A 12557-nucleotide genomic window follows, 5' to 3' on the forward strand; every position below is an offset into this window, starting at 1 on the left:
CATCGCTGTAGTGACAGTGACCGTTAGGAATTTCACTGCGTCTTCCAGATGAAACCACACGGACACCACCTGTTCCTGTGAGAGAGTCTTCCGCACACCAATGCTTGCATGGCCATTGTCTTGTTAGCGGCTCGCTGTGGGGTGTGTTTTTTGTCAGTTCTGTATGGGTCTGTGGTCTCCTGATAGAAATACCGCTGGAAGGAAGCTGGATTGATAATTCCAGACAACTCTCTGAAGTTTCATCTGCTGGAACAAACCAAAACCGTGTTCTGTTGTGTTCTTACCTCCCTGCCTTGTCTTTCCTCTCCAGGCAGCTTCCTCAGCCCTGAGCAGTCTGGGTCACGTGTACACAGCCATCGGAGACTACCCCAATGCTCTGGCGAGTCACAAACAGTGCGTTCTTCTTGCCAAGCAGTCCAAAGATGAACTTTCTGAAGCGCGGGAACTTGGCAACATGGGCGCTGTGTACATCGCCATGGGCGACTTTGAGAATGCCGTGCAATGCCATGAGCAGCACCTGCGGATAGCCAAGGACCTGGGGAGCAAGCGCGAGGAGGCCCGAGCCTACAGCAACCTGGGCAGTGCCTACCACTACCGGCGGAACTTTGACAAGGCCATGTCCTACCACAACTGTGTGCTGGGGCTGGCACAGGAGCTGATGGAGAAGTCCATTGAGATGCGGGCCTATGCCGGCTTGGGCCATGCTGCCAGGTGCATGCAGGACTTGGAGAGGGCAAAGCAGTACCACGAGCAGCAGCTGGGCATTGCCGAGGACCTCAAGGACCGGGCTGCAGAGGGCCGCGCATCCTCCAATCTAGGTAAGGGCCCGCCTTTGTGACCCTGGGCCAGTGGCCTAGGCTGGAAAAGGTTGGAGTAGCCACTGTCTTTTTGGAGAATGTGTGTTTTTGTTTGAAAGAATTCCTGTTGTGTCTTTCCTTCAGCCATACCCCCTGAGCCTGCCTACCCTAAATCACCTCATGTCTCCTGTGCTCTGAGAACTAAAACCTTACTGTGTTGAGAAACGAAACACCCCACCTTTGAGCCCATCCAGAGAGAAGAGCACAGAGGTGGTAGGGAGCTGTGCGTGACCTAAGGGCCTGGGAAAAGTAGAACCGGGGTGACTTTACTTGGTGAATTAATTCACGGACTACCTTTTCCCTCAAAATTGTGTGCATTTGGGAATAACAGTGATAGCTGTAGTATAAATGCAAAGTCATTTCATGAAAGACCCATAAGGAAGATGTATTTGTTGCTGGTTTGGTATTTAGTTACAGTTTAATGAGACTGGTAAAAGCCCATGGGCAACTGGAAGCCAGGGACTTTGATGAAGTCACTGGTCTCTGTATCCAAACACGGGAAGCCACAAAGGGATAGAAGACACGGGCATGTTTGGAAGTGTCAGTTAACTTCATTGCTAGCCAGAGCCTCCTGGCCATTTGTGCGCTCCTGAGGTTTGGATGGGGAGAGGAGAGGAAGGTGACTTCACGGGTATCTGCTTGGGCTTTAGACACCTCTGGCTGCGGCTGTAGCGAGTCCTTTTCTTGAGGGAACTCACACACAGATGTCTCCATCCCACCAATGCCATATTAGCTCTTCTCTTCCCTTCCCTTCCCTCCACCTCTGCTGCCTTTAACTGTGTTCTTTGTAAAACCGTGCCATATGCTGTAAAGGCCTGCAGGTTCTTAGGTGGCTTTGAAAATGACCTTGAGGCCAGAATGGGAGTCTAGGCTTGTAGGATTCTTCAGCCATTTGACACGAGGACCTGATGTTGTCATCTACTAAATTCACACTTGAGAACTGTACCACTGAGTCACACCCGCCCCAGGCCCGAATTGTAGTTGAGGCTTCATTCACAGTTGTCCTTGGCCTGTGGGTCCCGGGTTCATCATGTCTGGAAGAACAAAAGCAGGAAGTCCCTGGCTGTATGTATTCACTCTACCGATTACTAGCATTTATTGACTCTTCATTGTTATGAGTAAGGTTTTTCCCACCGGTCTGGTCCCACCGCCACACCAGCCCCAAATAATACACAGAGACTCGGTATTTGATATAAATGCTTTTGGCCAGTTACTTGTTTCTTATCAGCTAGCTCTGTCTTAATTATTAACCCATTTCTATTAATCTAAGTATTTCCACGTGGTCTCATCTTACCAGAGAGAGAGGGACTGGTGTTCTGCTCTCTCCGTCTTCCATCTTGGATATACCTCCTACTTCCTCTCTCTTCCTAGTCTCCTAGTCCCGCCTATCTTGCTTTCCTATTGGCCAACAGTGCTTTATTCATTAACCAATAAGAGAAACATATTTACAGAATGACATCTCCCATCACTTCATTGTATGGTTAATCCTGTGTAATGTATTTAAGGGATGTCGACACCCCAAAAGCCTTGTGCCTTTGAAGAACTAGAGATGCAGTTGGAAAAATGTCACAGAGCTACAAGGGTTCATCTACTTGCTGTTTTATCTACCTCTTTTCATATTTTTCAGTGGTTTCTCTAGAAATTACATCATGCAGTCTCCACATTACTGAATGGGGAGAAATGTTGTGTCCCTTCGTCATATGTAGATATTTTCCTGGATCATTCTGGTTAGAAATTTATAAATTTTCTTGACTTCTTTTTAAGAAGATGCAATCTTAGCTTCTGTTAGTGCCTTGGGATTACATGTGTTTGATCTTCCATGAGTTTCTGCTTGTGTCTTGTGTAATTTTATCCCCTCTCCTCTGAAAGTCCTTGTTTTAGCTACCAATTGTGGGGTTGGCGTGGTAGCGGGACAAGACCAGGAGGCGGGCGGAAAAACCCTACACCTTACACACTGACCGTGCCCCTTCTTTTCAATGCAGCTGTGCAGAGGTTCTGCTTTTCCTTTGAACAGTTCTTTACCCATCACATGACTTATATGTTGTTTTCATTTTCATTGAACTTAAATAATTTTATAAGATAATTTGTGATTTTTATTTGGGCCACTCGTTTAATTTTAAACTATTTGAGGTCTGGGGTAGGACATAGTGGTAGAACATTTGCCTAGTATAGGTAAAGCCCATGGTTCAATTCCTAGCACTATGAAGAAAAAAATAAATCAGTAATAAAAACATTGGGCTGGAGAGATGCTCAGTGGCGAGTGTTTGCTGAGCAAGCATGCAGACTTGAATTTTGGCATGGTCATGGAAGCCTGTAACCCTAGAGCTAGGAGGAGGGGTATGAGAAGGCAGGCAGGTCCTATGTGGTTTGCATGAGTGTGGATGCACATGGGCTGTGGAAGGGCTGGTCCAGCTGGTCTCTTCCTGGGGCTGAGCCGGACCGTGAGTGTTGGCGACTCAGACCTCCACCCTCTTATTAGGCATGCACTTATACAGAGCTGAGGAAGAGGGTGGAGACCTCAGGCGGGGTGAGGTATAAGGGCCAATTGCAATTCACCACCTCAGCAGCAGCTGGGCAGAGTCACACCTACGTGGAAGTGATAGGCCAAAGACAGGTCGAAAAACTCTAGCCAGGCTCAGGACGTTCCACTAGGCCTTGAGTCCGGGCCTTTTTAGGCCCAACAAGCCAGCTTGTTCCAGGGCTTCCCTGGCTGTCTGTCTCTGCCTCGCATGTGCTGCCGTGAGTACCCCGTGTTTACATGGGTGCAAGTCCTCACACTAACACTGTCCACTGAGCTACCTCCCAGCCTTGACTTAGTGAGTTTTAATATACTTTTGACAGAACTTTCCAAACCTATGAAGAGAGAAAGAAGATCAAAAACAGGAAGAGAACTGTGGCCCACGTCTCCTACGTATAAAGCAAAAGGAATGGGCTAAGAAAAGTATTTGAAAAATTAATAGGTAAAAATTGCTTACATTTGATGGAAGTTAGATAAAAGGACACAGACATATATACAAAACAGATAAACGACAGACAGACAGACATACAAATAGATGACAGGTAAATAGATGTTAGGTACATAGATGACCTATAGATGATAGATAAGCTGATAGATGCAGATTCAAAAACTGAAAGAGAAAATTCAAAACTAAGCCATATCTGTGCCTATTGTAATCCAACTGCCTCAATTGATGTTATAGGAAATCTCAGACGCAGTCAAAGAAAATAAAAGGTATATACACTGAGTCTTTATCAGAAACAAATGGGATAAAAAACACTGGGGAGACATTTGGAGAGGGTGGGCCGCTGAAAAATATCTCATTACGTAGCCTTGGCTGATCTGGAACTTGTATGTAGATCAGGCTGGCCTCAAACTCATAGAGATCTACCTGCCACTGTCTCTGGTTCACAAATGCTGGATTAAAGGTGTGCTAAAAGCAAGATCAAAACTTTCCATCAAGCCTAGAATGCTGTATCCAGCAAAACTATTCTTCAAGAATAAAGGTGAACCGTGTATGTGTGTGTGTGCAATCCCAGCACCCAGGGGACCAAGGCTCACCCAGGACTTGAGAGCAAATTCTTGTCTCAAAGTAAGCAAAACAAACAAATTTAAAAAAAGTTAAAACAAAAACAAAGTGAGAGAAACAAACATTAAAAGGAACGAAGGCAAACAGCATATTTTAGGTGAGCCACAACAAAGAGCTCATCACTGGTAGAGAAGCATAAGAAATGTTGAATGAAGCCCTTTGGAGAGACGGAAAATGTTACCATATGGAGGCTCAGATATTTAGGAAAGAAAGCACCAGAACTGGTAAATATATGGGTAAACAAAACATGGTTTTCCTCTTAAGTGATTAAAAGACTGCTGAAAACAGAAATATACCGCTGTATTTAGAACTAAAGCAGGTATAGTGATAGGTGTGGCAGCAGTAGGAGGAGATGGATTTCCAAGGCTGCCAGGTGCTTAGGCCTCACAGGAAACCGTCTGGTATTAGCTCAATGTCAACTCCAAACTGTGAAGAACACTTGAAGTCTTCAGAGCGACTTCCAAGAAAAACAAAAAGGTACAGCTACCAAGCAAGCAAGCAGAAGAGGAAAACAGGGGTGGGGAGGTATAAAGGAGACAGAGAAACACAGTAGGATGGGTACCCAAAATCCAGCAACTGAGTGATTACATCAAACGTTAAAAGAAAAGGCCACAGAAGGGGCTGGAGAGATGGCTCCATGGTTAAGAGACTGTCTGCTCCTTCGGAGGACCTGGGTTCAATTCCCCACACCCACATGGTGGCTCATGACTACCTGAAACTCCAGTTCCAGGGGAATCTGACACCCTTTCCTGGCTTACATGGCTACCAGGCACACACACACACACACACACACACACACACACACAGTGCACAGACATGCATATAGACAAAACACTCATACATATGAAATAAAACTTAAAAAAAAAAAACAAACAGAAGTTCACAGGAAACCGCTGCCTAACTCTGTTCTCCATGCTTACCAAATGTAAGTAAATAAATAAGTGTAGACCTTAAGAAAAAGGTGTATCATTAATGGTCAGAAAAGAGCCAAAGGACAATTAGTGTCTGAAAATCCCAGCAGTGTGTGTCATCAGCTCACAGGGGAGTGCTCACACTACAGATCCTAGAGGCACAAGCACTCACACAACCACAGCCAGTTTGTGCTCACCATATCAAAATACGTGAAGGCAACCCAGGAAAAGAGAAAGGCATGTTTCATGTTCAGTGAAGTGAATTAAAATGATTCGCTGAGGGAGGGGTCCGAGGTGGCATAGGAGGGAACGAACAGACACATTTTAGCTGAGCCGTCGTTAGCCTGTGGGAGAGTCTCGGAACACAGTGTTTTGTGGAATTAAAGGAAGAAACAAGCACATCCACAGCGGCAGGCAGAGGTTTCTTCTAAATGGGCATTTTCTCTCTCCCCCTCCCCAAGACAGGTTTTCCCCAGAGCTGGCTCTGCAGACCAGGCTGGCCTTGAACGCGGAGATCCGCCTGCCTCTGCCTCCCGAGTGTAAATGGGCATTGTTTACAGCTGATAAACACGTATTTTAAAAATTGAAAAGACAAAGATGATTGGGACAGCAGTGCCATCTGCCTGGCCCAGTGACAGTGTCAGGAATGCCACAGCAAAGTGAGACCTGAATTTAATGACAATAGTGTCTCGGTGGGCAGCGCCAACTCCCCTGAGCAGTGGCAGATGGCACCAGCCAGGAAGGCTCATCAGCCGGGGTACCCACTTATTGCTGAACCTCACTCGTGTAGGTGCAGCCGACCATGTCATGGAGGACCGGTTGGTGTCTGCCACATGACCCAAAGTCCCCAAGATTAAGCACCCTGGCGGCAGAGCCACCCGATGCCTCCATAGCTGACAGGTGAGCACAAGCATCCCAACTGTGCCCAGAACCTAGACCCTCTCTTGGGCCAGGCTCATTGATCCCTGCAGAAGTGATCTTTAAGATACATGCTGCTTTTTTTGCTTTAGAATTTTCATTTGGTTCTTTTCATTAACATTTTGGTTTTTAGCACTAAGATTTTTTTTGTGTGTTTTGTGTGGTATTATTTTTCCCTTTACATAGCCTAGTCTAGACATGGTGTGTGCTTTTAAATCCACTTGAGTCATCTTGGGGTTACACCTAAGCTTTTGTGGTTTTTAGTTTGGCGGACAGCCTCACATGGTGAGGTTTAAGGTGTGTAACTTACTGGTTTGAGTGTAGTCATGGTTGTTGGTTGGTTGGTTGCCTGTCCTTTTTTTGGTATCCAACCTCTTCCTATTGGTGGGTGTCAGGGGAAACCTTTCCTTGCAGCTTTTAAGTGACAGGCTGTTGTAGTTAGGGATTCTGTTGCTGTGGTAAACACCATGACCAAATGCAAGCTGGGGAGGAAGGGGTTTATCTCATATTACACAGCCTGTGGTCTGTGGTCCATCAACCAGGGACGTCAGGGCAGGAACCTGGAGGCAGGAACTGAGGCAGAGGCCAGGGAGGGTGCTGCTCACTGGCTTGCACCTGCTCCGCGGTGTTGACAGAGCTTAGACGGAGGGGCTTTTTAATGGGGGGAAGTGAATGGGAAAAGGGAGGGAAGAGGGGAAACCGGCCCTGGGGAGAAGGGAGAGGGATGGGGAAGAGAGGGAGAAAGACAGACACACACAGGGAAGCAGAGAGGAGAGAAAAATGGGAGGTGGGCAGGGCCCTTTTAAAGGGGAACGTAGTGAATGTGCACAGGTGGTGCTCTTAGTGGCTGCAGTTTGTTATCGTATTGCAAGGGACAAGCACAGCACTAATTTGTTGGTTCCCATTATACTTTGTAGACCTCTCCCCTTTCCTTCTGGTTACAAGTTCTTCACATTTTAATGTGCTGATGTGGCCTCTCGAAACCCAGAAACTATTGTTAATATTGGTAACAGATTACTTGGACCTACAATATTTTAGATACCCTATTGTGGGCATGGTGCTGCTTTTTTTTTTTTTTTTTTTTTTTTTTTTTCATTTATATGCTTTGGTGTTTTGTCATAAGTGTCAGGTCCCTTGGAACTAGAATTACAGACAGTTGTGAACAGATGGGTGCTGCTAGACCCCATCACCAGCAGGGTGATGGCCTGGGCCTTAGCTGGGAGAGCTGTGATGGAAAAGTTTGTGAATCATGAATTAGTTTGACAGCATGAAGAAACAGGGGCCCACAGGGGCTAAGTGGGTCTTGGTAAAGCTGCACATAGTTGAAGCAGTGACTGAAGTAATCCCTGCCTGGTTTACACAGCGATAGTATGAATGGGATGACGAACCCTATCGATCTTTAGACGACGTTGGAAACCATGCTCTGGATTTTTCTGCTCTCAAGATAGGGAAGGTAGCCAGGGCCTCGGTTTGATTTTGGGATTCACATTGCCTTGGAGTCCTTAAGAAGGCAGAACAAAGGAAAAGTGGAAGGCAATGGAAATGGCAATCCTGTCAGGACCCCAAGGTCAGGCCAGTACAGATGCCTGAATGCTAACAGCCAGCCCTTCCCGGCGCCCCCTTCCCCCTCCTGTGTGGTTATCTGCAGCAGTCTGGGCTGACGGAAACGCTGCTGCCCCACAGCTGGAAGTCCCCAAGCATTTTGAGGTGGTATATGCTTTTGTGGAAAAGGACACCTGCCTCCTCAAGTAACTTCTCTGCCCCACATCCGGGGTTAGGGGTTAGCTACAGTTGGTGGTGTGGTAGAACCTTCCAGCCCCCTTACCATATGCATAGACTCACAGGTCTGTGGATGAGGGCTCGGAGGCTGCAACCTGTTCCGTGGGGTGGTCATGGCACACTTCCCCAGAGCCTGCTTGCTTCTCTTGGCAGCCCCTTCCCTCCTCCCCTCCAGGTGGGGGATCTTGTGTTTCACTGTTTCTGATCTTTGCCTGTTTGTCACTCCCAACCTTTGACCCTGGTTTTCCGCCTGCCCCTCCCGGCTCTGCCCTTTCTTACCTTCCTGCTGTTTCCTGTGTCCTGGTGCCTAGCGAGTGAATCTCCTCTCACGCCAGTGTTCAGTATTACTGAGTCCAAGCATGAACTTTGGCTTTCAATATGGCCATTTGGGCTCTGCTGAACCTTGGAGTCATGTATATCAGTACCCAAGGCTGATGTCACTAAATGCCGTAAGCCGGTGATCACACAATGCACATGCATTCTCTGGCAGAGCCTGGAATCTGTTTCTCTGCCCAGGCCACCTTCCTGTCTGCCTACAGCACACACACCAGCCACCACAGTGTGTGCTTCTGACACAGTGTTGTCCCCCTGCCCGCCCCAGGCTGCCATTTGCCTCTAGCAGGGACTGCTGTGCCTGCTTAGTAGATCAGAGTGACGGCTTCCACCCCCGTGGGTGGTTTCCAGGGAAGACCATGGGGGCACTGTCGAGCCCCCCCCCCCACCCTGACTGCATGCACACTGACATCAGTCCCTTCCCTTTGCCTCAGCTGCTTGTCCAGCTCGGCTGCCCAGTGACTGTCCTCCCAGTAACTGTCCTCCCAGTGACTAACTGTCCTCCCAGTGACCGTCCTCCCAGTGACCGTCCTCCCAGTGACTAACTGTCCTCCCAGTGACCGTCCTCCCAGTGACGGTCCCCCCAGTGACTGTCCTCCCAGTGACCGTCCTCCCAGTGACCGTCCTCCCAGTAACTGTCCTCCCAGTGACTAACTGTCCTCCCAGTGACTGTCCTCCCAGTGATGTCCTCCCAGTGACTAACTGTCCCCCCAGTGACCGTCCCCCGTGACGGTCCTCCCAGTGACTAACTGTCCTCCCAGTGACCGTCCTCCCAGTGACGGTCCCCCCAGTGACTGTCCTCCCAGTGACTAACTGTCCTCCCAGTGACCGTCCCCCCAGTGACTGTCCTCCCAGTGACTAACTGTCCCCCCAGTGACCGTCCCCCCAGTGACTGTCCTCCCAGTGACCGTCCTCCCAGTGACCGTCCTCCCAGTGATGGTCCTCCCAGTGACGGTCCTCCCAGTGACTAACTGTCCTCCCAGTGACGGTCCTCCCAGTGATCGTCCTCCCAGTGACGGTCCTCCCAGTGACGGTCCTCCCAGTGACTAACTGTCCTCCCACTGACTGTCCTCCCAGTGATGTCCTCCCAGTGACTAACTGTCCCCCCAGTGACCGTCCCCCGTGACGGTCCTCCCAGTGATCGTCCTCCCAGTGACTGTCCTCCCAGTGACTGTTTCCCCAGTGACTGTCCTCCCAGTGACTAACTGTCCTCCCAGTAACTGTCCTCCTCCCAGTGACTAACTGTCCTCCCAGTGATGGTCCTCCCAGTGACGGTCCTCCCAGTGACTAACTGTCCTCCCAGTGACGGTCCTCCCAGTGACCGTCCTCCCAGTGACTAACTGTCCTCCCAGTGACCGTCCTCCCAGTGACCGTCCTCCCAGTGACCGTCCTCCCAGTGACGGTCCCCCCAGTGACTGTCCTCCCAGTGACTAACTGTCCTCCCAGTGACTGTCCTCCCAGTGACTAACTGTCCTCCCAGTGACTGTCCTCCCAGTGACTAACTGTCCTCCCAGTGACCGTCCTCCCAGTGACTAACTGTCCTCCCAGTGACCGTCCTCCCAGTGACCGTCCTCCCAGTGACTGTCCTCCCAGTGACTGTCCTCCCAGTGACTAACTGTCCCCCCAGTGACCGTCCCCCCAGTGACTGTCCTCCCAGTGATCGTCCTCCCAGTGACCGTCCTCCCAGTGACGGTCCTCCCAGTGACGATCCTCCCAGTGACTAACTGTCCTCCCAGTGACGTCCTCCCAGTGACGGTCCTCCCAGTGACTGTCCTCCCAGTGACTAACTGTCCTCCCAGTGACTGTCCTCCCAGTGACTAACTGTCTCCCAGTGACGGTCCTCCCAGTGACTAACTGTCCCCCCAGTGACTGTCCCCCCAGTGACCGTCCCCCCAGTGACCGTCCCCCCAGTGACTGTCCTCCCAGTGACTGTCCTCCCAGTGACTGTTTCCCCAGTGACTGTCCTCCCAGTGACTGTTTCCCCAGTGACTGTCCTCCCAGTGACTGTTTCCCCAGTGACTGTCCTCCCAGTGACTGTTCCCCCAGTGGCTGTCCTCCCAGTGGCCCTCTGCTTTTGCCCCTTCCTAGTTGTCCAGTGTGTTTTAAGAACCCACCAGCCCAGCTTTTCCCTGGGCGTCATCCATGTCCCCTCCACCCTTCACGCCAATGTCAGGCTTATCTTCTTCGTTCATTATTTTATGTACATTGATGTGAGGGCATCAGATCTCCTGGAACTGTAGTCACAGGCAGCTGTGAGCTGCCCTGTGGGTGCTGAGATTTGAACCAGGGGCCGCTGGAAGGGCAGCCAGTGCTCTTAGCCACTGAGCCTGCTCTCCGGCCCCTAGACTTGTCTTCTCAAAGCTCCACTTACTGGCTGCAGTGTCCTATGTCCACACAGCAGTCAGTCTGTCCTGACGACACCCCTTCTCCTGAACACTCTGCACCTACTATGCCCTCTGACCTCACCATTCCCACCGTGGCCATCCTTCCCTGCTTTTACCTTCTTCCTTCAGCTGCCCCCTCCTCCTCCTTCTGCAGTGTACCCCAAATCCTATTCACTACTTTATATTATAGTGAGAGAGTTCCTTTGTGTGAGCCCAATAGTACTTAAACTCGTGTCGTGCTCTGTTATGTGGGGAAGTAACCACCCTTACGTGTGTACTCACATAGGCATAGTCCCTTGTGAGGCTTTGGAGTTTATGGCTGGTAGGAGCCTAGTTGCTAGTTACTAATGCTAGTAACTAGTAACTAGTTAGTTTCTAATGCTGTTAAGAGACGCCATGACCAAGGCAACTCCTATACAGGAAAGCATTTAACTGGGGTGGGTCTCTTACAGTTCAGAGGTTCAGTCCATTATCATCATGGTGGGACATGGTATCGTGCTATTGGAGAAGTACCTGAGAGTATATTTTGCACAGGCAACAGGAAGTGGTCTGTCTCACTGGGCATGGCTTGAGCATATGTGAGCCCTCAAAGCCCACCCCCACAGTGACACACTTCCACGAACAACACCACACTTACATCTCTTAATAGTACCACTCCCTTTGGGGGGCCAGTTCTTTCAAAGCACTACAGCTAAGAACAAGCAATTGAGAAGAGCTACAACATGCCACGCAGTGGTGGCACACGCCTTTAATCACCACACTCAGGAGGCAGAGGCAGGTGGATGTCTATGAGTTCAAGGCCACCCTGGTCTACAGAGTGAGTTGCAGGGCATCCATGGCTGTTACAAAAAGAAACCCTGTCTCAAAAAAACAAAACAAAACAAAACAAAACAAAAAACCAAAAGGTTCGAACACAAAGTGGTATTGCCAGGGTGAGTAGAACAGTGATGCCTTTGGAAAGAAAGTGGAAGAGAGGAAAGCTCCTGTGAGCTCAATTTTCTGCACACTCCAAGGACCACTGGTGAATAGAAGTACAAGCAAGTGTCAAGGAGGAAAGGTAGCCAGGGAGAGCAAGTCAGGACCACAGGGGTGGGGGCAGGTGCGGCTCAGGGACAGGAGAGCTTCAGGATGTGGCAGGTTTCAGGATGTGGTGGGTATAATGTTTATATCAAAGAAGCCAAGAGTGAGCTTGGCTCCCCGAGATCTTCCACCGCAGATGCTTCCTGTACCTGTGAGGAGGGCACAGCAGCTTGCTGAGCACATCTGCCACCCACTTCTCATGGGGCTCTTGTAAGCAGTCGGAAGGCACTCCTGGGCGCTGGTGCTGACTGAGATGGCCTTGGCAATGGCCCCCTCTCCAGGCTTTAAGCTCCACATGGCTGTATGTACAGGGCCATGTTTCTGCCACCTTGAGGTTTTGGTGGTTGAAGTCAAACCTCTGACGTTCTGTGGAACAGGCTGCTAGCCTGATGTTCCAATTGATGTTCTCTAGCTCCACTTGTCACAGATCTTCTCTCTGATGGGAAAACCAGGCAGAATTGCTTCCCGTTCACTTTCGGATGAAGTGTAATTAGGAAAGTGAGAAGGGAAGCGATCAATCTCTCTGCCCACCCCCACCCCGCCCCATCCCACTCCCATCCCGCCCCCACATGCCTGCCCTCACCCCTGCCCCCACGCTACCCACCCTACCTCCAGCCGCAACCCCATCTCGTATCCATGCCATCTCCATCTCTGTCAGGAAGGTGACAACTTAATTTGCTACGCCCCAGGCACAGAAGCAAAGTTGGA

At 49.8% G+C, this 12557-nt stretch overlaps 1 protein-coding gene across 4 annotated transcripts in view; it reads left to right on the top strand.

The window, feature by feature from the left end:
- Positions 1 to 12557, top strand: part of Ttc28 (tetratricopeptide repeat domain 28) — a 368181-nt gene that overhangs the window by 276716 nt on the left and 78908 nt on the right. For all 4 annotated transcript variants that reach the window (XM_051176415.1, XM_051176416.1, XM_051176417.1 and 1 more), the window contains one exon: positions 311 to 818. In XM_051176415.1, the coding sequence (XP_051032372.1) occupies positions 311 to 818 (508 nt within the window). The remainder of the gene's footprint in view (positions 1 to 310; positions 819 to 12557) is intronic.

This window comes from Phodopus roborovskii, unplaced genomic scaffold (genome assembly GCF_943737965.1).
Source record: "Phodopus roborovskii unplaced genomic scaffold, PHOROB, whole genome shotgun sequence".
In the NCBI taxonomy this organism is placed as follows: domain Eukaryota; kingdom Metazoa; phylum Chordata; class Mammalia; order Rodentia; family Cricetidae; genus Phodopus; species Phodopus roborovskii.